The 24525-nt window shown below is 48.3% G+C and overlaps 2 protein-coding genes across 4 annotated transcripts; one reads left to right on the top strand and one right to left on the bottom strand.

The window, feature by feature from the left end:
- The first annotated feature begins 4296 nt into the window (after positions 1–4296).
- Positions 4297–18965, top strand: PLTP (phospholipid transfer protein). Of its 2 annotated transcripts, none has more exons than XM_020965614.1 (16): positions 4297–4485; positions 6041–6152; positions 6378–6477; positions 9249–9377; positions 9790–9945; positions 10934–10997; positions 11167–11230; positions 14636–14727; positions 14834–15010; positions 15318–15377; positions 17085–17249; positions 17339–17406; positions 17490–17532; positions 17635–17698; positions 18310–18386; positions 18473–18965. In XM_020965614.1, the coding sequence occupies exons 1-16, from the start codon at positions 4312–4314 to the stop codon at positions 18599–18601; spliced, it is 1674 nt and encodes a 557-aa protein (XP_020821273.1). In that variant the 5' UTR covers positions 4297–4311; the 3' UTR covers positions 18602–18965. The 2 variants fall into 2 exon arrangements, with proteins under 2 accessions (XP_020821273.1, XP_020821274.1); XM_020965615.2 differs by lacking the exon at positions 4297–4485 and adding an exon at positions 4599–4678.
- CTSA (cathepsin A) lies at positions 18762–24469 on the bottom strand. 2 transcript variants are annotated; one of them, XM_020965618.2, is made up of 15 exons: positions 24378–24469; positions 24041–24213; positions 23754–23865; positions 23484–23534; positions 23266–23352; positions 23002–23157; positions 22635–22726; positions 21816–21900; positions 21446–21537; positions 21271–21346; positions 20663–20802; positions 20301–20376; positions 19929–20018; positions 19643–19744; positions 18762–19254 (listed from the first exon to the last, which is right to left on the bottom strand). In XM_020965618.2, exons 2-15 carry the CDS (start codon positions 24211–24213, stop codon positions 19171–19173), a joined length of 1416 nt encoding a protein of 471 aa, XP_020821277.1. In that variant the 5' UTR covers positions 24378–24469; the 3' UTR covers positions 18762–19170. The 2 variants fall into 2 exon arrangements, with proteins under 2 accessions (XP_020821277.1, XP_020821276.1); XM_020965617.2 differs by having other exon boundaries at positions 20663–20805.
- Between the last annotated feature and the right edge of the window lie 56 nt (positions 24470–24525).

The raw sequence follows: 24525 nt of genomic DNA on the forward strand, positions 1-24525 counted from the left end.
GAGCTCAAAGGAGAGGCAGTGGGGACAATGACTTAGCACGCCCAATCCTATAGCAGGCTCTAGGGGCCCCACAGAGTGAGTGATCAACAGAGATACCACGTCCTGAGGGCCCCCCCCCTGCCATGCTGGGCAAAGACATCACGAGAAGACATTGAATGGAGAGGAGTTCTTTGGCACTGGGGGTGTAAATGACCTTGGCCACATGCCTCAGTCTCTATTTCTGAACTTTACGTATGGCCTCTCTTCCTAATGATAGGCACTTGTGATAGAGTGCACCCCAAATTTGTGGGAGGATGTGTTTTTCTGCTGCTTTTCTTACTGTATCATTTCAGTCTATGCCTTTGGGTTGAGCTAATTATGTTGGCTGACTGATTAGAGACAAAGTAAATAAATACACCAGTGGGGACCCATGAGCTATGGTTTTAGGGCCTCAGTTTCTTCATCTGTAAAATAAGAGGGATGGATTAGATTATTCCTAAAGTCCTCATTTCTAAAATTCTGTTTTAAAGTCCCACTTAAGTCTGATATTTTATGTTCTAAAGTCTTTTCTAGCTCTGACATTTGATATTCTTCCAAATACGATATTTCAGCATCTGTGATGCTGAAAATGTCCAAGAAATATTATTGTTGTTCAGTTGTTTCAGTCATGTCTAATGCTTTTTGACCCCATTTAGAATTTTCTTGGCAGAGACACTGGAGTGGTTTTTCATTTCTTTCTCAAGCTCGTTCTACAGGTGAGGAAACTGAGGCAAACAGTTAAGTGACTTGCTGGGGTCACACAACTAGTAAGTGTCTGAGGCTGGATTTGAACTAAGGTCTTCCTGACTCCAGGCCCAGGGTTCTATCCACTGAGCCATCTAGCTACCCCACCCCAAAATCTATTTCTTCACAGCCTCATGCCAGCCAGTCTCACAGTGTTCCTAAGAGCTAGAGTACTCCATAGAGAGATAAATCATTTTCCTGCTTGGTAAGGATGAAGCATTACCAGAGCTCTTTTTTATTTCCTCATCTGTAAAAGATAGGAATTAGACTAAATAACCTCTAAGGCTCCTTCTATCTCTAAATCTATGACCTTGAGATCAAAGTAAATTAATCTATCAAGAATGGAACAGAAAAGGTCAGCTTTCAGTAGGGTAGCTGAAATAGAATGGGAAGAGGGGAAGTATCCCTGACTCTCAGCCACCAGGGTCTTTACAATCTAACCCTTAAACCTAAGATTTTGATTGATTCATAATAAAACTGTCTAATAGAACCATTCTGTCCCCATTGAGGCAGCTAGGTTGCTCAGTGGATAAAGCGCTGGCCCTGGAGTGAGGAAGACCTGAGTTCAAATCAGGCCTCAGACGCTTACTAGCTGTATGACCCCGAGCAAGTCACTTAACCCTGTTTGCCTCAGTTTCTTCATCTGTAAAATGAGCTGGAGAAGAAAATGGCAAACCACTCCAGTATCTTTGCCAAGAAAACCCCAAAGGGGATCATGAAGAATTGGACAAGACTGAAAAACAAACTGAAGGTTTCCAAGCAGAGCCAGTATGATTTCTTGTGGGAATGCAGACAGGATTTCTAGTTTGAGTAGGGACTGAACTAAATGACCCCTGAGGTCATTCCCCACTCTAAGATGCTATGATTCATAAGTTTTCCTAAGCCAAAAAAACTCTTACCACCTAGGAGGGATCAGGGGAAAAAACAGTGACAAGGAAGGTTGAAGGAATAGGAGGGAGAGGAAAGATGCAACGGAAACTGGGATTTATTAAAAAGCAAGAAGGAATTAGGCTGTTGGAAAACACTGAAGACCCCACAGTAAAGACAGGGAACACCGAGGGGCTGAAGTATTAAAAGAGGTCAGGGCTAAAAGAGTTTACTTTCTTTGTTTATGGGGAATTACTCAATCCTGAAAGATTAGGAATAGAAAGAATGCATGGCTGATAGCCAGCTCCAGATCTCCTGGAGAAATATGGACAGGGCTGGTTCATGTCAGGACAGAGCAAAATAAACTTTGAGGCTCTCAGGGGTTTGGAGGAGTCCCAGGCCTCGAGGTTACTAGGGTCCTTATTTTGTAGGGCCCATCCATGAAAGCCAGCCTCTAGGCCCGACGTCCTTTTACAATCACTAGATGTGTGCACACACCCTCACATATACAGTTAGGAACAGACTGAGATGATGAACCCTCTACTCTAATAAGAGTAATATTTTCTTCAGTAATGTTTTTTCCCCAGGACCTACCATGTATTACTTCTTTTGTTTTGGTTTGTTTTTTTTGGTTAGGCAATGGGGTTAAGTGACTTGCCCAGGGTCACACAGCTAGTGAGTGTTATGTGTCTGAGGCTGGATTTGAACTCAGGTCCTCCTGAATCCAAGGCCAGTGCTCTATCCACTGTGCCACCTAGCTGCCCCTCAGATCGAGCTCCTTTTATGAAACAGCTCAATAATAACATAAAACAGTCCATGCTGAAGACTGAATGAGCGATCCAGAGAGATCAGTGAGGCCTGAGTAGAATGCAAAGTGCCAGAGCTGGGAGGGACCTTAGAGATTCTCTAGCCCAATTCTCTCATTTTAAAGCTGAGGAAATAGATGTCAGGAGGAGTTGCATGCGTTTTCAAAAGGAGCAAAAAGAAAAAACCCTACAAATTTTAAAAAGACACAAGTTATTTTACCAGACCAAAGCACAAGGACAGATCAACGTGGACTTTAATTCAGATCTTTGCACACGACCCAAAGTATTAAACAATTGTCCTTTCTCCTATTCTGACTCTACAAACTTTACCCTGGAGAGGCAGCCCCCCTACTATTTTCCCACTGTGGTTTCTCTGAATTCTTGGAGCAGGCTTATGGAAATACTTGGCCTGTTTGTAGGCAGATTGAATCAAGGTCTATACTCCTGGGAGCTTCTCTCCCTTTACTTGGGTCTCCCCCTACTCCCCCTCACACACCCAAACCCTAACAAAGTCACATGTAACAGCACATCTCCAGCAAGATGAGATCAGTAAGAGGGGTTTCAGTTTCAGGAAGGGAAGCTGGATAAGTCTGTGCCTGAATGCAAATGTAAAGGGAAGAAGAGAGAGTCATTGGGAAAGATACTGGTGATGCAGCTTCCCCAAGCCAAGCTTGTATCTTGGAATAGTGCACAGATGGGGAATACCCAAGGGAGTGGGGGAAGGCGACCAGCTCCAAGCATCTTTGAGCCAGCCAACATTCCCTGTGGAGATGTGCAGGGAGGGGGGTATGGGGTACAAAGGTGCCTGACTGGCCCTTGAGCTGAGGACCCCAGCTGAATTACCAGCGCTCTATATAAGATGAGGTCATCAGAAGGAACCAGTGATTCTGAGCCTGCTACCCCATGGGGTAAATTGGTGAGGACTATGGAAGACAGGAGGCAGGTTGTTGCCTGAGCCTGGCCATTTTCCAGTATTTAATAAAGCCTCTGGGAAAGTTTCTAGGAGAACAAGCTTTCCTGAAATAGAGACTATTCGGGTTGGAGGTGGAGGGGAACCTGAACAGGCATCTATTGGATTAAGGTTAGTGAATGGACAGAGGAGAATGAGTAGTAGATTTGAAATCAGAGGACCTGGATTTGAACCCCAGCTTTGATACTTACTGCTTGTGTGATTATTAGTTGTATCAGGTCACCTCTCTGACCCTCAGTTTCCTCTTCTGTTAAATTGAGTGTGTGTGTGTGTGTGTGTGTGTGTGTGTGTGTTTGATGCTTTTTAAGGTCTTTTTCTACTTTCAATCCTACAATACTTCTAATATGACTATAACTAGGTTGGGTCCCCAAGGCAAAGTTCGAAATGGGGTAGAGGCATGGAAGGAACAACTGAGTGGGGAAGTGGAGCAGGACCTGAAGTAGGCAGATGAGAAGAGAATGATGAGGAAAGAAGAGTCAGGAGCTAAAGGACCTGGGCAAAGCCTAAAGCCATGGAAGTAGTACGGGACTGGAACTCAGATGACCTCCACTGGAGTCCCAGCTCTGCCATCCACTAGTTCTGTCATGGTGGGTAAGTCACTAGCCCTCTCTGCGCCAATTTTCTCATTCGTAAAATGGGAATAACGACCCCCTGAGACATACCTCACAAGACAGGATGTCCTGAGGATGAAATGAATATTTATCTCCATGGATGTGGGAGCTTCCTTGCCCCTTCCCGTGGTCTCTGGCAGCATCCAGCCTGCCTGGGCCTGATCGGTCACGGGCCGCCTAGCCCTCCCCCCACCATTCCTCCACATTAGTCAGCCCGCCCCAATCCCTCCCAACTCAGGAGGGGAGGAGAGGGGCGGGTGTGTGTGTGTGTGTGTGTGTGTGTGTGTGCGTGTGCATGTGTGTGTGTTTGTGTGTGTGTGGTGGGGGAAACGGGTTGCGGCTCGCGCCCTATAAAGGCGGCAGCACTCGAAGTAGCCCTTACAGACCCTGGCCCCGCTTCTCTTCCCAGATCAAGGCATTGCAGGCAGGACGTGACTGCAGCCGACCCCAGCCCCTTTGGCCCCGCCGCGTGAGTCTCAACGCCTACCCCATCCCCAACCCCCCATCCTCGCTCCCCTCCTCCCGCCCCCATCATCGCTACCCCAGGCCAGAAGTCTAGACCTCACACAGAGTCGGGGCTGGGGGAGGAACTGAGGAGACTGGATATACGCAGAAAGGGGCTGAGGACGCTGTGGGGAGGAAGATGGGCAGAGGATCAGAAGGTCTGGACTGGGGCTAGGACTGGGGCTGGGGGAGCCCAGGCTGCCGGACAAGCTCAGATAATCTCAAACTGTCCTTCCAGGAGCCTCTGGGTGCCCCCTCCTCCCCATGGGTTTGGGCCGAGGGGAGAGGCTTTGTAAGTCAAGCCGGGGAGGGGTCTGTGCCCTTTAACTCCCAGACTGGAATGGGGCAAGAAGAGAACTTGGTGAAAAGAGCCCTGGGCTTTGGGAGCTGGGAAACCTGGGTTCTGGTACAGGTTCTGCCTTGAATTCGCAGCTAGACAGACCTTGGACAAGTCATTTTCGATCTGTAAGAAAATAAAGGGGGTTGGATAATGAACTCAAAGGGTTCTTTCATTTCTAATATTCTGTATTCTAAAGTTCCTACCAGTATTGGCATTCTATTTTCTGTGTTCTAAGGTTCCTTCCAGTTCTAACATGAAATATTCTAAGGTCCTTTCTGCCTCTGGCATATTATATTCTAAAGTCCTTTCAATTCTGACATCCCAGGATCTATCTTATGAGTTCCTTCCAGCTCTAACATTCTGGTTTGTTTGTTTGTTTGTTTGTTTTTAACATCTTAAGGTTCCTTCCATTTCTAACTTTCTATTTTCTTGTATTCTAAGGTTCTATTCATCTGTGACATTCTCTCTTCTGAAGGTCCCTACCTGTTCTAACATTCCACGTTCTAAGTTCCCTTCCACAGCAGTCATTCTGAAATTCTCTAGACTTCAGGGATGGGAGAAGGCACAGGAGGATTCCATTTGGCCAAGGAGCTCAGCTCTTTAAATTTCACTTTGTACTGGGCTGCCCCCTTCCCTGAGTGGTGCCCTGGATACCACAGACTGTCCCCAGGAATGTGTTTGCTCCTGTTACCATGGAGCAAGGCTGAGTTTCAGGCGTTCTGTTGCCAGGAGGCTAGAGGAATGGGGGGATGGGGTCAGTCACCCCACTAGTCTTAGCCTGTCATGTGGCTGCTGCACAAGAAGCTTTGACCCCCATTATTCTCCTCCTCCCCCAAATCCTATGGGGTAGAGGAATGTGCAGCTGGAAGATGAGGTCCCAGGACAGGTCTCTGTACTGTAAGACAGACTGACATTCCCAGGAAAGGCCTGGCTATCAAGGATAGGGAGAAAGTTGGAGGCCCTTTCCCCTTGTTCCCTGTCTAGCAGTACTAGGTGAATTCTCTCAGGGATCTGACTACCCCTTGAGCTGCATCTGAGTCCTGAGGCCTGAGTTGCCTTCTCTACCAGGGGCAGATCCTGCCCCCCACTCCAGACAGATATAGGGAGCCCTGAGGTCCAGGGGAGGGATTGCACTTGTCCACCTGTGGAAGAATGAATCTTGTACCCATGTTTCCCTCAGGTCAGCCCAGCCATGACTCCCCTCTGGGCCCTCTTCCTAGCACTTGTAGCAGTCACTCATGCTGAGACTCCGGGGTGCAAGATCCGGGTAACATCTAAAGCCCTGGAGCTGGGTAAGGTTATGAGACAGGGGGCCAGCCTTTCTTTGGTCCCTGAGACTTGGGGGAGTTGGGAAATGAGAGATTCCCTGTTCAGGAGGGAGCACTGGGGCTACCTGTCCTTTTCTTCCAACAAAAAAGCCTGTGCATCGTGGTGGTGGGAGGATGAACCTGGGGGAGGAGAGAAAGGAAAATATTTGGTGGGAACAGTTACCAGTTCTAAGGGTCTTACTATCTCAGTAAAGCAAGAAGGACTGAAGTTCCTGGAACAGGAGCTAGAAACCATTACCATCCCAGACCTGCGGGGCAGCGAGGGCCCATTCTCTTACAACATCTCTGAGTAAGTGGTGCCTGGAATTTGGGGGTCCTGGCTCAAAAGCTGGGGGTGGGGTACAGTGGGGGGAGTGAGAATGGGACTGTGCTATGGCTGAGCTATGTCTGAAGTCATTCAAGTCAGAATTTCTTTACTTGGACACAGCACACCAGCACACAGGTGTAGATCTGAAAGGACCCCAGAGGTTCTTTAGTCCAACCATCTCATTTTATAGATGAAAGCTTTGAGGCCCAGGGAAGTTACTGGGTCACAGTGTTTCTCGGCTTTGACAGCCCATCTTTGCCAAAGGCCTAGGGAGCCTGTGTTTATTTTTGTTTGTTTGTTTGTTTTGTTTTTAGGCAATTGGGGTTAAGTGACTTGCCCAGGGTCACACAGCTAGTAAGTGTTAAGTGTTTGGTCTGAGGTCACATTTGAACTCAGGTCCTCCTGACTTCAGGGCTGATGCTGTATCCACTGAGCCACCTAGCTGCCCCCAGTATTTGTATATATTTAAGCTTGTGAGAGTTGGAGCCCAAAGGGACTTTGGACATCACTTCTCAATCCACAAGCATTTCAGCACCTGCTATGTGACAGTGTGCTAGGCCCTGGGAAGACCCCAGACTTTCTTGGGAAGGGTACACTACGTACCCATATAAGTAGATGCAAAAAAATATGCAAAGTAAATACAAGATAATTTGGTTGGGAGGCATTGGCAGTCGGGGGTGAGAGACCCTCCATGCAGGTCACTCTATCTCCCATTTCATTGCCTCTGTACCATCTGCCCTCCTCCCTGGAGTGCTCTCAGTCCTGATCTCCCCTCTTAGAATCTCTGGCTGCCTTTGAGACTCAGCCCAAAATGCCACCAATGGTAGTAAGAACCTCCCCCCCAGCTGCTAATGCCATCCCCTCTATGATTACCTTTCTTCTACTCTCTGTTTATCTTGTATGTGCCAGTTTATGTATATGTTCACTCACCCATTTAAAAGCATTATTTTGAGAGGGGATCCAGAGGCTTCACTAAATTGTCAAAGAGGTCTATGACCTAAAAAAGGTTAAGAACCTCTGATCAAGTTCAATCAATCAATCAATCAATAAACATTTATTAAGCACCTGCTGTGTGCCAGGCACCATGCTAAGCACTTGGGATACAAAAAGAAGCAAAAACCAGTGCCTGCCATCAACAAGCTTATAATCTAATAGGGGAGAAGACATGCTAACAAATATATACAGGCAAGTTATATACAAGATAAATAGGAAATAATTAACAGAGAGAAAGCACTGGAAGGGGTTGGGAAAGTCTTCCTGTAAAGAATGGGATCTTAGTTGGGACTTAAAGGAAGCTGGGGTGGGGTGGGGGTGGTATAGTAGGCAGAGTTGAGGAGGGAGATTATTCCAGGCATGGCGGATAGCCAGAAAAAATGCCCACAGCAGAGAGATGGAATCCCAGCTCCCAGAGAGGGGATGTGACTTATCCAAGGTCACATAGTTAGTTGCAGAGCTAGGACTCTAATCCAAGCCTCATGACTCCTAGTCCAGTAAGTATTGTTTTCACCTTAGAGCACTGCCTATAACAGAATCCTACCTACTAGAAATCCCGGGCATACGTCCTCATCTAAAATTCTGGTTTCATGTAAGGAAGTAAATATCTTTGAGCCTACCTCCTACTTCCTCCAGGGTCTGGGTCAGGAAGAGGTTCTGAGGTCAAGTCATGGAAGGAATAGAAAGGGTTTGGGCTCATAAATGTGAGTCTCATTTCTCTCACTAACTTAGTGGACAAACTTGGATAAGTCCCCACACAAGATGGTTGGCTGAAATAGCTGGGGGTGCTTTTTTCTTTTTTGAGCGGAGAAGACTTACTGAAGGTAACAATTCAAATCTTTGAGGTCTGCTCTCATGGGAAAGAATATTTAGACTTGTTCTGCTTGACTGCAGAAGACAGAACAGGAAATAAATAAGGGGAAGATGCAGAGAGACTTGTTTCTGCTAGAAGAAAGAAAAACCTTCCATCTGTCCAAAAGAGGAATGGGCTGCTTTGGAAGACAATGTTTCCACATAAATGGAGTTCATCCATTGAGATCATATATGTGAAGTGCTTTGCATATCAAAACACTATATATATATATAATTATTATTATTAATTTTACTTGTTCAAATGGAGGCTGGATAATCACTTATCAGGGAAGTTGTAGAAAGGATTCCTTTTCAGAGGTGGTCCTTTCCAGTTCTGAGATTCTATGCCTCAGTGTCTTTCCCTGTAAAACAAAGTGGCTAAGGTCCATTCCAACTCTGACATCCTACATGTGGCACAGGGGGGACTTTCCAGGGAGAGCTAGGTCATTTATTATCTTTCTTCTCAAATTGGGTTGAATGACTGGTGAGGTGGTCCTGCTCTCATAATGTTTATAGGGACAGGGAAAAGAGAGGAATCTAAAGTTTTGCCAATTAGTCGCATCTGACTCTTCATGACCCCATTTTGGGGTTTTCTTGGCAAAGATACTGGAGTAGTTTGCCATTTCCTTCTCCAGCTCATTTTACAGATGAGGAAACTGAGGCAAACAGGGTTAAGTGACTTGCTCAGGGTCACACAACTAGTAAGTGTCTGAGGCCACATTTGAACTCAGGTCCTCTTGACTCCGGGGCCGGCATTCTACCCACTGCACCACCTAGCTGCCCCAAACCAAAATTACTAGGGGCTATTCCAGCTACCTTGTTTTTCTTCTGAGGAAACTTAGCTCTGAATGGGGATCTAAGGCTGGGGCGCCCTGGATCTGAGCCTCCCATGCTCTCTGCCCCTCTAGGGTGAAGGTGGCCAAATTGCAGCTGGTCCAATCAGAACTGTACTTCCAGCCAACCCGTGATCTGATCTTGTACATCAGCAATGCCTCCATCAGCCTTCGCTTCCGGAGACAGCTGCTCTACTGGTTCCTGTGAGTGCGGGGGCGAGGGCTAGGACAAGGATGGGGAGAGGAAGTGAGGGGGAAGAGGTTGGACAGGAGAGAGGACAGGTGAGCTAGAGGGGTGTGGTGGGGTTTATTTGTCTGAGCCCCTTATTTGCACCCCAACTCTTGGAGGCAGCCATGTGGTACACTGGCTAGAGCTCTGTGCCTGGAGTCAGGAAGAACTGAGTTCAAAAGCTGCTATAGACACATGCTAGCTGTGTGTCCCCGGGCAAGTCACTTAACCTCTGTTTGCCTTAGTTTCCTCAGCTGTATAACAAGAGTAATAATAGCACCTACCTCCAAGGGTTGTTGTGAGGATCGAACAATATTTGTAAAGTGCCTGGCACATAGCAGGTGCTCTGTAACTACTTATTTCCTTCTGATTTTCATCTGTTGGCAGTTATGATGGGGGCTATGTTGATGCTTCGGCTGAAGGTGTGTCTATCCACACAGCCCTGCAGTTGGCCAGAGACCCTGGTGGGCGAATTAAAGTTTCCAACGTCTCCTGTGGAGCCTCTGTCTCCAAGATGCAAGCTGCCTTCGGGGGGACCTTCAAGTGAGGCCTCTCCTTGGCTCCAGAACCCCATTCCTTCTATCACTGTCCATATGGACTTTCATTCCCCTTCCTGGATGGGAGAGAGCCATTCCTCAGCCAACAGGATAGTGCTGGATTTGAAGGGTCTTTATTCAGCCTATGCCTAAATTGTGGTTCAGGGACAGAGTGAGTGGGGAAGAAGGTGGTTGGTACTAGACCATAGTAAACAGTCATTGAGTGTTTACCATGTTCTTAGCCCCATCTTAGGCACTGAGAGAGAATGAATGAGACATGTTCTTTGTCCCCATAGAGTTTAGTGTCTAACTGGGTTGGGGGAGAGGCAGGACACATACACAGTTATTAAGGTAGAATACATTAAGGATGTGAAGTTTCACAGGAGTACAGAAAAGGGAGATATCACTTCTAGTTGCTGGGTGGGTGGGAAGGAAGACTTCATGGATGAGCTGACCTTGGAACTGGGCCTTGAAGGTAGGACTGACAGGTGGGCATGGGAGAGGGCATTTCAAGACAGGGAACAATGTAGCAGAGGGATAAGGTTGGGCCTGTTTGGGGATAGGGTGGGGAGGGTCCGGTTGGAAAGGAGTGGCTCTTGTGTGAAGGGGAACAGTGAGAGACAAGGATGAGGAGGTAGAAGTTTGGGCCCTGTTGTGGAGGGCCTTGAATACCAGGCTGCCCAGGCTCCCCCTTTCCATTCCCTCAAAGCTACCCTCCTTTCCGCTCTTTATACTTATTCTTCACTTTTCCCACATTCCACTGGGTTACAGATGTTGAGGGTGAGAGAGAAATGGTGAAATGTGTCTTGAGCCCTGCCTTCTCCCCCACCCCCATCAGGTTTGGCCCTGCTTGAGGATCTGCTTTGGTATCGAACTTTATCTCTTCCCATACCCCAGATTCCCCTAGTCAATCCCCTCCATGCCTAGAAAGGATAAGGCCAGGCTGGGACATGGTTTACAGGGCTACTCTTCCCTCCTCCCCCCTTTCCCTGCAGGAAGGTCTATGATTTCCTCTCCACTTTCATCATCTCAGGCATGCGTTTCCTTCTCAACCAACAGGTGATGCTGGAGTCAGGGCAGGGAGGGACCAGGTGGCAGGGGACAGCCAAGGGATGGGAGCATGAGGGATGGCTGGAGTAGGTCAGAAGATGGAGAAGGATAAAGATTGGCGGGTGGGGATAATGTGCAGAGAGGAATCTGGTGCTGATGCTCATATTTCGGCCCTCAGATCTGTCCTGTGCTGCACCATGCAGGGCTGGTCCTGCTCAATTCCCTTCTGGGCACAGTCCCTGGTGAGTCTTGGAAATGGGAAAAGATTGGGATGTGTCTGCTTTTGCCTTCTCTTCCTGTCCCCTCCCCCACCCACTCCCAGCAAGTCTACTGGGGACGAAAGCTTGAAAGTTGGGAGTTTCTGTCCAGAAGTTTAGCAAGCACATAGTTATCTCCAGGACTCCCCAAGATGAGGAAGCATAGCAGAGTGGGATGAGCATTTGAGGGAGATGGGGGATTATGGGTGCAGAATGTCACTGCAGTGGTGCTGTGTCTCTGCTTGACAGGTTTTCTGTTACAAAGTGGGGTTTGTGTGTACATGTATATATAAGGAAATGACTGCTGTAAAAGCCTGTTTTGTCTTTCTGTTTGTGAGAGACAGAGAAAGAGAGGAAGGAATGGGGAGAGAGAGAAAGTGAACACTCTAGACGTGGACTCAAGAGGCTTGGCTCTACCATTTGCTTACTTGTTGACCTTAGGCAAGTTACTTTTTATGGGGCAGCGAGGTGGCACAGTGGATAGAGCGCTGGGCTTGGAATCAGGAAGACTCATGTTCCTGAATTCAAATCCAACCTAAGACACTTACTAGTTCTGTGATCCTGGGCAAGTCACTTCACCCTGTTTCCCTCAGTTTCCTCATCTGTAATATGATCTGGAGAGCAAAATAGCAAACCACAGCAGTGTCTCTGCCAAGAAAACCCCAAATGGGTTGGTCTCGACTGAATAACAACAGGGCAGGTGTTGTACCAGGTGGTAAGGATACAAAAACAAAAATGAAACTATCCCTGCCCTCAAGAAAATTATGTTTTATTGGTAGAGACAACAGGCAGCCATATAAGTACGTACAAAATATATCCCAAATAAGCATAAGGCAATGTAGAGGGTTCACGTCTTGACTACAGCCAGCACTTGACAGCTTTATGACTTTGGGAAAGTCATTTTTCCTTCTCCGAGCCTGAGTTTTTCCTCATATATAAAGCAGAAGCAATGATACTTACCTTAATCCACAAGATAGTTGTGCAGGCAACACTTTTGTAAGCTCTAGAAATGTATAACAATTATTTTTTGCTTGTTGTTATTCAGTCTTTTTCAGTTGTATCTGACTCTTCGTGACCCCATTTGGGGTTTTCTTGGCAAAGATACTGGAGTGGTTTGCCATTTCCTTCTCCATCTCATTTGACAGATGAGGAAACTGAGGCAAACAAGGTGAAGTGACTTGCCCAGGGTCACAGAGCTAAGTGTCTGAAGCTGGATTTGAACTCAGGAAGAAGAGTCTTCCTGACTCTAGGCCCAGTGCTCTTACGACTATATCACCTAGCTGCCCTAATTACAATTATTATTAGTGTCTTATCTCAACTAGCTGGTGAGCAGGGACTGCCTTGTTGACAGGTTCTGAGCAGCACTTGGCCCTCCTTGAACATTTACCCGTTTGTTGGTAGCTCTGGGAGAGAGGGCACCAGATTTCAAGGCACGGGGACTTAAATCTAGTTTGTGTTTTCTTTGGGTAGAACTGTGCCACCCTTTGGGCAGAAGTGAGATCTCACCTTACACTGTGGTCTCTGGCCTCTGGTCAGGTGAAGGCCCTGGGTGCCCTTCCCCCTGGCCTGTCCTTGTCTCCCCTCTGGGTGGCATCCAGCACACCTGTTTGTTTGTCTCTTTGGGGAGACAGAACAACTGACTTTCAGGCAGTCCTCTAGAGATTACAAAACACTGAACATGAATGATCTCATCTGAGAATCACAACAACCTTGTGGATAGGTATTGTTACAGAGAGTAACAGTCATAGCTGGCATTTACTTCGCTCTTCAAGGTTTGCACAGTGATTTACTTTTTTTCATAGATTTTGAGCTGGAAGGGATCTAAAAGGTCATGTAGTCAGATCGCCTTCCTTGACAGAGGAGGAACTGAGACCCTGTGCGGTTAAGTTACTTGTCGAAGGTTCTGAGTTCACTCAGATAGATAGTAAAGACTGAACCAGGATTTGAACCATGGTCCTTGAATTCCAAACCCAGCATTCTGTACATTACACCACACTGCCTCTATACTTGATCTCACTTGACCCTCATAACAAGCCTGTAAGGTAGGGGCTGTTTTTATCATCCCCATTTTATAGCTGGAGTAACTGAGGCCCAGAGAATTGCGATGACTTTCTCATGCTCACATGCCCTAGTGAGTGTCTGAGGAGGGATTTGAACCTAGCTTTTCCTGACTAGAGTCCCCGGCTACCTATCTCTTGATACATGGGAAGGAAAAGACACAGTACCCACTGACGGGGAGCTTGAGTCGATGTGGTGAGGAGAAAAAAGAAACTCGACTGACAGTCAGGAGACCTGGGTTGGAGGCCTGCCTCTGCTACTCTCAAATCTGGAGGATGGTGGTTTAATGCCTCTGTTGCTCAGTTTCCTTTCTCTAAGGTGAGCAGCACCCTTATACTTGCACTGCTTACGAGGGAATGTTGTCATAAAGAAAGTACTTTGTAAACTGTAAAGTGCTGTAGAAATAGGAGTTGTTAAATAAGGTAATTATAACTCCTCTATGGCATAGCAGCTCAGGCTAAGTACAGTGCGTTCCACAGTTACGCAACACTTTACAAAGGATCCTGGCATTTAGAGCTGGAGAGGACTCCCACTTTTCTAGCTCCGGCCTCTCATTTCACAGACCCAGGGTCTGCTAGGTGGTGATAGAGCACTGGCCCTGAAGTCAGGAAAACCGGAGTTCAAATGTGACCTCAGATACTTACTAGCTGTGTGACCCTGGGCAAGTCACTGAACCTTGATTACCTTCTCTCCCCCCACCCCCACAATATAAAATGAAATAAAGAGGAAACCCAGGCCCAAAGAGGAGTGTCACATGCCCAGGATCACACATGGGCAGTAAGGAGCAAAAGCAGACAGCAGATTCGGACCCAGGACCACTGACTGTAAACTCATTATAGCCACAGTCTCATTTGAAGAGAGGTAGTGCAAGGGTGGGTAGGTGGCACAGTGGATAGATCACCTGGCCTAGAGTCTTGCTGAGTTCAAATCCAGCCTCAGACACTTACTATCTGTGTGACCCTGGGCAAGTCACTTAACTCTGTTTGCCTCAGTTCCCTCATCTGTAAAATGAGCTGGAGAAGGAAATGGTCAACCACTCCAGTGTCTCTGCCAAGAAAACCCCAGTTGGGTTCATGAAAAGTCAGACATGACTGAAAATGACTGAACAAGTTAGTGCAAGTGTTATCCCCAAGCTCACATAGCCAGTTAGTGGCAGAGAGGAGATGCAACTCAGGGATTAGGTAAATGAACCATTTCTCTTCAGACTCTAAGTCCCCGTTCTGGCCACTGTATAGCCCTGCCTCCCAGGAAGCAGAACTCCATGGAGGCTGCCTCATTACAAGTCATTGAGTTGGTTGGTTGGTGAAGTAATAAACAAACCTTCGCATTTAGTACGCAGTACAGTGGACCAGTATGTTGGCATTGACTATTCCCTCCTGAGCGATCCAGTGACCTCGGCCAGCAATCTGGACATGAACTTCCGGGTGAGTGGGCCCCCATCCGAGTGTTCTCTCATTCAAACATTCGTTTTCGGGATGCTCAGGCTGAGATGCTCTGAGATGCTCAGACCTTCCTGCCCCTGTCCCTCAGGGAGCCTTCTTCCCTCTGGTGGAGGCCAACACCAGCTTCCCTAACCGGGCTGTGGAGCCTCAACTGCAGGAAGAGGAAAGGATGGTCTATGTGGCTTTCTCCGAGTTCTTCTTTGACTCTGCTATGGACAGTTACTTTCGAGCTGGCGTATTCCGGTTGGAGCTTGTTGGGGACAAGGTGAGATGACGTGGCAGGGATGGAGGGGAAGGTGTAGAGGGGTCCCCAAGTGGTGGTATTTGACCCACTAATAGGCTGAGGCCGACATGGAGCGGGGAGGACATAGTGTGAAGGAATGAATGCGGGTGAAAGAATCTTTCTGCCTTGCCAAGTGGGGAGCTCCCTGTTGCTGGAAGTATTCAAAAATAAGGACGATAGAGAAAACTCAAGGCAGAGGACTGGTCTAGTTGACTTCTAAAGTTTAACCCACGAATTCTTCCCTTTCCTCCCCCCACCCCCATCTCTCTTTTTCCTTTTCTTGACTCAGGTGCCTAAAGACCTAGACATGGTACTGAGGGCCACTTTCTTCGGGAGCATCATTTTGTTGGTGAGAGGGATGGGAGGATGGAATTGGCTGTATGGGAGGGAGAGAGAATTCACTCTGAAAAGGGAGGGGATATAGGAGATGCTTCCACATAGAAGTTTAAGTATACACTCCAACTTTATGGAGTGAGTGCTCCAGCTGAGGGGCTCACGAGGAGTCTGGAGCCCCATCTCTAGACGGATGAAGAGCCCAGGATTTGGAGTGAGAAGATCCAAGTTTGAGTTCTGACTCTACTACTTAATAGTGACTTTAGACAAGTCATTGCACTTCTCTGGCCCCAGTTTCTTTATCTGTAAAGTAACAGGGAGGGATTAGATGATCTGTAAGGTCCCTTTCTGCTCTAAAGTATAGGAATGCTTGGTCTTAGTCCACAGAACAGGTATTTCAAAGATCTGTGATTTTTGTGGGCACCTTCTCTGCCAATGCATATTGTAACCCCTCTATAACTTGATAAATGCTTTTCAAGAATTGCTGGGGCCAAAAAGCATTGGCACCCTGGTCATAAGCCTCCCTGAAGTTAGCATGAGTATATATTATATATAATATGTAATTATATATATATATATATATATATATATATATATATATATATATATATATATATAAATATTAACTCATGTAATCTCAAACTCCTATTGCTCCCTGTTACCTCCAGGATCAGAGAAAATTCAGGAAGGCATTTCTAAATAGCCTTCTTGGGGGGCTGCTGAAATAAATTCCTCTGTTCAGCCTTCAAGGTCCTTCATCTGGCCTCTTCCTGCCTATCCAGTCTTATTACACTTTGCTCCTGTCTATGTACTATATGATCCAGTGACTCTCACTGTTCCTTGAATGATAACACTGTCTCCCCACTCTCTGTACCCTGACTGTCCCTCATAGCTGGAATGCTCCCTCCTTACCTCCACCTCCAGGCTTCCCTGGCTTCCTTCAGGACTCAGGTCAAACATCACCTTCTACACGAGGCCTTTCTCTCCCCCAGTTAGTGCCTTCTCTTCTATATATCTTGTGTGTATAGTTACTTGCATGTCTCCATTAGAATTCGAGTTCCTGGTGGGCAAGGACCATGTTGGGTTTGTTTTTTTTTTTGTATTCCCAGTGCTTAGCATGGTGCCTGGCCTTTAGAAAGTACTTAATAGGGGCAGCTAGGTGGTGCAGTGGATAGAGCACCGGCCCTGAAGTCAGGAGGACCTGAGTTCAAATCCAACCTCAGACCAAACATTTGACATGCACTAGCTGTGTGACCCTGGGCAAGTCACTTAATCCCAACTGGCTAAAAAAAAAAAGTACTTAATAAATGCTTATTGACTGACAGGCTCTGGCAGTGATGGTGTATCCCAGCTGGATAGCAAACAGCAGACCCTGAATTCGGCCTTGTTAATTGGTCCTCCTCCCATTGCTGCCCCCACCTTTTCCATGGCCATCCCCAGGCGTTGCCATCCAAACAATTCTTCTTCACCATTTCAGAGACTATAACAAATCTCCAAACTGTAGAGCTGTAAGAGACCTTAGTAATCATTTAGTTCAGCTCCCTCATTTTACAGATGGTGAAATGCAGACAAGACATTCATGTCTTGTCTGAGTCTCAAAGGTGGTGGTAACAGCCAGAATTCTAACCAGGGTATCTGACTCCAGATCACCATGCTTCTTTCCATGACATTGTGCTGTCCTTCCTACTAAGCCTGACCTTAACTTGTCTCCCCTTTTCTTTAGAGTCCAGCAGTGATAGATGCACCTCTAAAGCTGGAGCTGCAGGTCCTTGCACCGCCTCGATGCACCATTAAGCCTTCAGGCACCACCATCTCTGTCACTGCTAGCCTCGTCATTGCCCTGGCACCGCCTGACCAGCCTCAAGTGCAGCTGTCCAGCATGACCATGGTTCGGTGCTGAGAGAGGGTGAGGGGAGAACTGCCAAGGGATGGGAGGTGGTCTGATCAGAAACATCACTGCCCCCTCCTTTCCTTTAGGATGCCCGTCTCAGTGCAAAAATGGCTCTTCGGGGAAAGGCACTTCAGGCCCAGATGGATTTACGCAGGTAACAGAGGTGAGGGACTGGGTGTTGAGAAGGAAGCACAGGCCTCCAGCACAAGCCCCAACGTTTTCTTCCATTCTTCAAAGGTTTCGAATCTATTCAAACCAGTCTGCCTTGGAGTCCCTGGCAGTGAGTAATGGGAAGTGGGATGGGGAAGAGAGAAGCCACAGGAGGGGGGGACCAGCAAGCCTACCAGAAACCCATCCCTCATTTCTCCCCCCCCCATCCCAGCTGATTCCCCTGCAGGCACCACTGAAGACACTGCTACAGATTGCGGTGATGCCCCTGCTCAATGGTAAGCCAACCTTCTCAGGGTGGAGGATGGGGTGGGGAGTTGGGCAGAGTTGGGGAAAGGGAGGCCCAGGCTAGGCAGGTTACAGAATCAGAACCTGGAATTAGAAGGGAATGTAGACATCATCTAGGCCAACCCATACTTGAAGAAGACTGTCCTTTACAACATCTACAAGTGATCCTCTAAACTTCTACCGAAGACTAGTAAGGGAGGAACTCACTAACTGAGGGAACTTCCTCATTTTACAGAAGTCCCAGAGAAGGTAAGTGCCTGGAGGTCATACAGCCAGGAAATGGCTTACTCACTCCTTCCAAGACTAGCTTTCACTATAGCCTCACTTCTGGTCTCTGCACCATCTTTAAACTCTTAGGAGCTGGAAAGGACCTCACCATCATCTAGTCCAAGCCCACCCCTCAAGCAGGGATCCCTCCACAGCTTCCCTGGGCAGTAGACATCCAGCCTCTACCTCCTGGGTCAGCACCCCATCCCATCAGATAACAGCACAGGCATGGGCCTGAGCTGGTATCTCTGCCTCCCTCTAATGACTACCAGTGGGTCCTGGTTGTCCTTTGGAGCCACACAAGAATGTGTTCTATTGCTTTCCTTTCCCACAGAGCGAACCAAGCGTGGGGTGCAGATACCACTCCCTGAAGGAATTGACTTTGTCAAAGAGGTGGTGACCAACCAGGCAGTGAGTGAGGGTTATACAGAGTGCTGGGGAAGAAGGGGAACTCTGAACGCGTCTTCTCATATCCTCTCTCCCCCTGTGAACTCCAGGGATTCCTGACCATTGGGGCTGATCTTCATTTCACCAAAGGTCTTCGAGAGGTGATTGAAAAGAACCGGCCATCTGGTGACCTCGAGCCCACTTCCTCTCCACCTCAACCTGTTGCCCCTGCCTCCTGAACAGGCTTCTGGGAGGTTGTCATTCATTCATTCAAGCAAGTCCAGTCTTTTATTCATGAAGTTCAACCTCCCTTTTTTCTCTTTTTCAAACCGTATGGAACCAATCCCCACCCCTTTAATAAAGCCCTCCCTGTCCCCAGTCAGGCACCAGAGACAGAAGTGGGCTATGGACCATTTATTCCCATAGTCAAGCCCTGCCCTCTCCCCTCTCCCCCAACTCTAGCTCCTACAGAGGGGACGTATGCATAGTCCTGAGCTCCATGTTAGCTACGGAACAGTGCATGGTGACTGCATGCAGGGGGTCCTCTAGTACCCCCCCCCAAAAAAAGGTCTACCCTTAAGAATAAAAACCAGGGTCAACTCATACCCTCAAGTAGCTTGACTTAATCCCCCTATTCAAATTCCTGATTGATTCCACATGGGAAACTTGTGCACAGCTGGCCAACCAAGGATTCCCTTCGGACAAAGAGACTTCAGCTGGCTGTGGCCAGGCCTCAGCCCCAGGCAGGCAGCAGGGGCTACTGGCTAGCTGGCTCTCCTATGCCCCCCACTGCAGGCCGAGATGAGACTCAGTAGGGCTCCTTGCTCAAGAATCTCGTGAACATGGTTAAAGCTGCCAGGGGCTTGTCGGTGGGCACCATGTGGCCAGCTCCCTGGAGGACAAAGGGCCGAGATGTAGTAAAAGTTCACTTTATGAACCTTAAGGTGCTTTTCTCACATTGACCCCAGGTGATACAAGCACCCCATCTTAAAGAAAACCGGAGTTCAGAGATGTGGAGCGACTTGTTCAATGTCCCACAGACAGCTAACAAACAGCAGAAACCAGACTGAAGGCTAGGCCTTCTCACTGCTGGTTCCCGCTGCTTCCACCCTGAACCCTCCAACCTGCAGTCACTCAAGCTCTTGATTCTCAGACAAGCTTTAAGGTGCCTCCATCCCCACCTTGATGTTTGTCTCCTCCTCATGCCATTACCCAGGAGATCTCTGACCCCCCAGCGCTTCCACCCTTTCCTCTTCACCCCACCCTCAACCCTCAGGTACCTTGATAGTGAGGAAGGCCATGTTGGCAAACTCCTTCACGAAGCCAGCAACTTGCTCCCCATTTCCATCAGACACTAGCCATGGACGACGCTGTACTTCAACCTGCCTCCAGCCACCCAGGAAGGATGTGGTCAGTAAGCACCGGGGCTCCCCGGAACTCTTCTACCCGAGAACCAAACCAACCAACCAAACTCAAGGCAATAGCCGCCAGCTTTCTGCCCGGCTGCCCCACGGCTTGCTGCCTGCACTGCTCACCCCAACCTCCTTACTCGTCCAGCTTCCCCACCTTTTGGTTCAAGGAATCCACAAACCACTCATCTCCCATGAAGTTACAAGCCATGTCTACATCCCCGTTGTAGACCAGGATGCGGTATTTCTGTAGGAGAATGGAGGGGAATGCCAAGTTATAATTCAGGTTATAACTCCTGGGCTTTACAGGCAGATTACCTTCCCTGCTCACCAGTCAAAGGCTCTCCCTTAACACAAGGTGGAACAGAGAAGGAAACTGAAGGAGTCTGGGACCCTAGCTCAGGTCTTTGAAGTGCCACTAACATGTAAGGTGGCCTTGAAAGAGGAATTTCCCCTTTCTGAGCCTCAGTTTCCTCTCCAGTTCTAACAGACAAGATACAGGATCTCAGGATGCTCCAGCCCCACTCACCTGGGCACTGAGAAGTTTGAGGTATTGCTCATTCATGGTCTGATAAAGGCGCTGATAGTTACTGTTCACCACAAAGCTAGCAAAGAGAAAAGGGGCCAGAAATATAGTCAGAAAGGTGGCATTCCAGGCCTGGGAACTGTTAGTCTAGTCTCAGCACCCCTACTGATACTGTGTAACACTGGGGCTCAGCTTCCCCCTCTGTCCAATAAGAGAGTTGGACTAGATGGTATTGCTAAAGTTTCTTCTGCTCTAAGGTCCCTCAGCTTCACACTCAATGACCACTATGACTTCCCTGTCCTTACCACCCTGTTCCCCACCCCCATCTTAGTGACATTAATCAGCCCACAGCCCAGGCCTCTCACTTGCACATGTCCCAGCGTGGGACAGATTCAGGTATATGTAGGACCTTTCTCACATAGGGGTTGTTTAGATAGGTGGAGGGCGCCGTGGTGTTGGTGCAGGGTGGGTCTAGCCGTACCCTTGCTCCAGTTCTCAACAGTGCCTGCTAAGAGAAAACAGCTCTTGCCACTGCTGTGGCCTTCCTGCCCAGGTGGGCCCACATGGGTGGCTAGCAGGAAGAGGACATCAAGTGTAGTGATAGCACGCAGCACAACAGAGAAGAGATGGGATACAGACACCCTCAGCTTTAGTAGAAAAAAATTTGCATTTGGAGGCCAAAAACTCAAATTCCAATGCCGGCTCTACTACCCATATGATTCTGAGCAAATCACTTTCCCTCTATGGGAAATCTATGAAATAGGTAGGTTGGACTACATGGTCTCAAAGGTCATTTGGTTATAAATCTTAGGATATTCTTTGAGCTCGAGAAAGGGATAAAATCATTCTTTTGGTCCCTGGGGGAAGGGTAGAGATCCAATCCATTTTACCCACTATGATATCTTTGCCATGAAGAAGTATAGACAGTACTTTTGTGGCTGAGCTCTAGCCTAACACCCTTCCCCAAACTTACCTGGTGCCACATCCGCTTGATTGACAATCGGGTGAAGAGATTCCCCATGTCCTGTATTACCAATGTATCCTCATCCCTGTGGCCAAGAGGGTGACCATGAGTCCTGGAATGGGGGTGGCATAGGGCCAGATCTCCAAAGGGAGAGATCCCAGGGCCTCCCCATGGCAGCACCTACCTGGTGTGGCCAGGAACCCCACCAGCACAGGGAGCATAGAGGTTGTAGATGTTGAGCCCTGAATTGCTTACAATACGAGACACCTCCAATAGCTACAACAAAGTATGTGTGTATATTGGGGGAGGAGTGAGAAAGGCAGAGGGGCTGGGGGAAGGAAATGGGTGTTTTGACACTAGTAAATATATATATACACATGGACACCTCTGGTCTCAACAGCCCAGAGAGGGGCAACAGAAACTCTAAGGAGGTTTGGCAGACAAATCAATGTGGACACACCTACAGACTAGAAGCCCAGGAGGTTTAGTCTGAGAGGACTGTGGGGACTGAGTAGATGAGGGTGGAGAGGACAGGGAAAGAGAGGGAAGCTCACATTAAGGGTACAGGTTGGGTCCTGGTTGTCATGGAAATTGCATTTCCCCTGGGAGCAGCAGTGAGTCTGAAGGGCGGACCATAGCCTGAATAAGATTAAAGTGAGTGACCCAAAAGGTAGATATGAGAAGGAACACCTTCCCTCATTCAAAGGACTAAATCACACTGGATCTATGTCATTCCCCCCTCAACATTCATATTCCAGGGAAGTCCTGTTCTGATGAATACCAAAAGCAGTTCTGAAGAGAAAAAGTAGTCACAAAAGAATCCTATTCTCAACATTTTTTTATCTTTTCTAGTGCCTGGCATGATGTTGAGTATTCAGTAATCACTTAATAAATATTTTAACCTGGCAGTATTTGCCACCCACCCTTTCCCTTTATCAGCTTTAAAAATCCAGCAGGCAGCACCTCAATTCAATTCAGCAGACATTACTGCCACAGGGTTTGCTACTAAATATGTGTGACTTTACAGAATCGACTTCTCTTTTTGAGACTTATTTTCCTCTTCTGTAAAGTGAAGGTGCTGGATAGAGGATCTCTAAGTTCCCTGCCAGCTCTGAACCCTAGGATCTGATATGTAGGGTCCTGTGCTCAGAGATACAAGAAGGAAACAAATCCCTGTCCCTGACCTCAAGAAATTAACATTCTAGTGAAGTGATGACATTCCCCTGCCCCCACCCTTGCCTTCTCCAGCCCTACGTTGAGCCTGGAGCCAAAGGCCAGATCAGATCAATTATCTATAAGATCCTTCCCCACCCAGTCCTGTGAACTAGCTATTACTTCATAGCTCTCATTTCTCTAAACAGATTCCCCCTCACCTGTTGCCCAACAGCCCATGGTAATAGGCAAAGTAGACCAAAGAGTTATCATTCTGTTCATAGCAAGAGAGTCCATTGCCCACAGCCAGGCCCTGTGACACACACACACACACACACACACACACACATAAAGAGAACTCAGTTTTGATTAGGCTTTTCCAAGGGTCAAGGGTAATGATGATCCCCTCCTCCTCCTAAGACCTCTCCCACCAAGACCAAGACAGACCCAAGAATATGGAAACAGCACAAGGATTTGGCTCCTGGTGTGTTTCAGAGAACAGAAGGATGATAAAGAAGTACGGCCCAACTAAGAGCACAGCCTCCTTCCCAGACCCCCTTACTTCTAGATTTTCCTCCTTTCTCACACCTGCAGATTCATGCTGGGATCCTGCATGACCAACATAGCCAGTGTAGGGATGTAGATGCCAGCATAGCTCTCCCCAGTAAGAAACAGCTGATTGCTATGGTACTCAGGGAAGAGGCGAAAGAATTCTTGGAGGGCTTCATAGTTGTTTTGGGCAACCTAGGCAAAGAGAGTAAGATAGCAGATAAGTAATACTGTATAGAATGGGGGGGGGGAGGCTTGTGGAGAAAGGCTGAGAAGGGTGGGGGAACAACTAGCAAGGCTCACCTCTGTGTCGTTGGTCACATAGTACTTATCATCAGAATAGGAGAAGCCCACACCAGCAGGCGATTCAAGGTACAGCACGTTGGCATTCTGGGGATTGTATAGGAAAGAGCTGTAGGGGATTCTTTGCTTCAAATTCCCAAGGTTTATATTTTGCTCTCCCTCTCTATCATCTTCTCTCCCTCACTCCCAGTAATTAAGGGCTCTTCCCCTAGTCCTACCAAGTTCCAGGAATAAGGGTTATATTCCAAGGTACTTCCATCTGGTTGGATCTGAGGAAGGAAGGACAGTCCTAGTTAGGTGTCTCTCTGGCCAGAAGAATAATAGGGAAGGCGTAGTAAAGGTCTTGGAAGAAGGCCTTTTCTAAGCCTCTCTTTCCCCTTTAAACTCAGTTCTTCTCTCCAGTTATCCTTTGATGCTGGAGGTAAAGGGGAAGTGAAAAGACAAAGAGATGAAAGAGAAGGAAGATGGAGAAGTAGGAGGGTACTGACCAAGAAGGGGCCATGCTCAGTGAGGAGTCCATCTAAGGAGCTGCATCCTGGACCCCCATTGAGCCACAGAACCACTGGACTACTCTGAGGACGGTTCTGGGATTCCACAAACCTTCAAGAGAGGACAGTCTGAGTAGGGATGTCCATCCACACCTCCAACCCCATCTTCCGGACCCCCAGCCCTTCCAGGTCTTAGGTCAGTCGGTACCCCCTTCCCTGGAGAACGAGTCTCCCTGGCCTAGAACAGCCTCCCCCGGGCACATCTTCAGCCCAGCCCCGAGTCAGACCAGTAATGCAAGTGTTTGCCGCCTGCGACGTTCAAGTAGCCGGAATACTGGCGAAAGGCCGGCTGCTTCGCCAGCCCCGGAAGCTGGAGGATCTCGTCCTTCTCGGGCGCTGCCTCGGCCGGGGCTGGCCCGAACAGAGGCAGCAGCAGCAGCAGGAGCGCGGCCGGGCCCATCTGCGGGGAGACGGGTGTTTACCGGTCGGCACTTCCTCTCGGGAGGTGCCGGCGGCGCCCGAGGAAACAAGGCCGACCGGACGCCCCGCTCCCGGCCTCCCCCGCGCCGGGGCTGCAAGGACGGAGGCGCCGGCCCCGGGGCAGCCGCGATCCCTACCGCTCACCTTGTTCTCAGAGTCCGTCTGGTCTGTCGGGATGCTCTCTCTGGGATTCAGGCAAAGCCTGGTTATCACATGAACTTTTTGGGATCACGTGACCGGCCCAGGTCACCTGATCACTAATCAGGGTGGAGGAGTCACGAGGGGTGGGCCC

The sequence above is a fragment of the Phascolarctos cinereus genome, unplaced genomic scaffold (genome assembly GCF_003287225.1).
Source record: "Phascolarctos cinereus isolate Bilbo 61053 unplaced genomic scaffold, phaCin_HiC Scaffold_2;HRSCAF=192, whole genome shotgun sequence".
NCBI lineage: Eukaryota > Metazoa > Chordata > Mammalia > Diprotodontia > Phascolarctidae > Phascolarctos > Phascolarctos cinereus.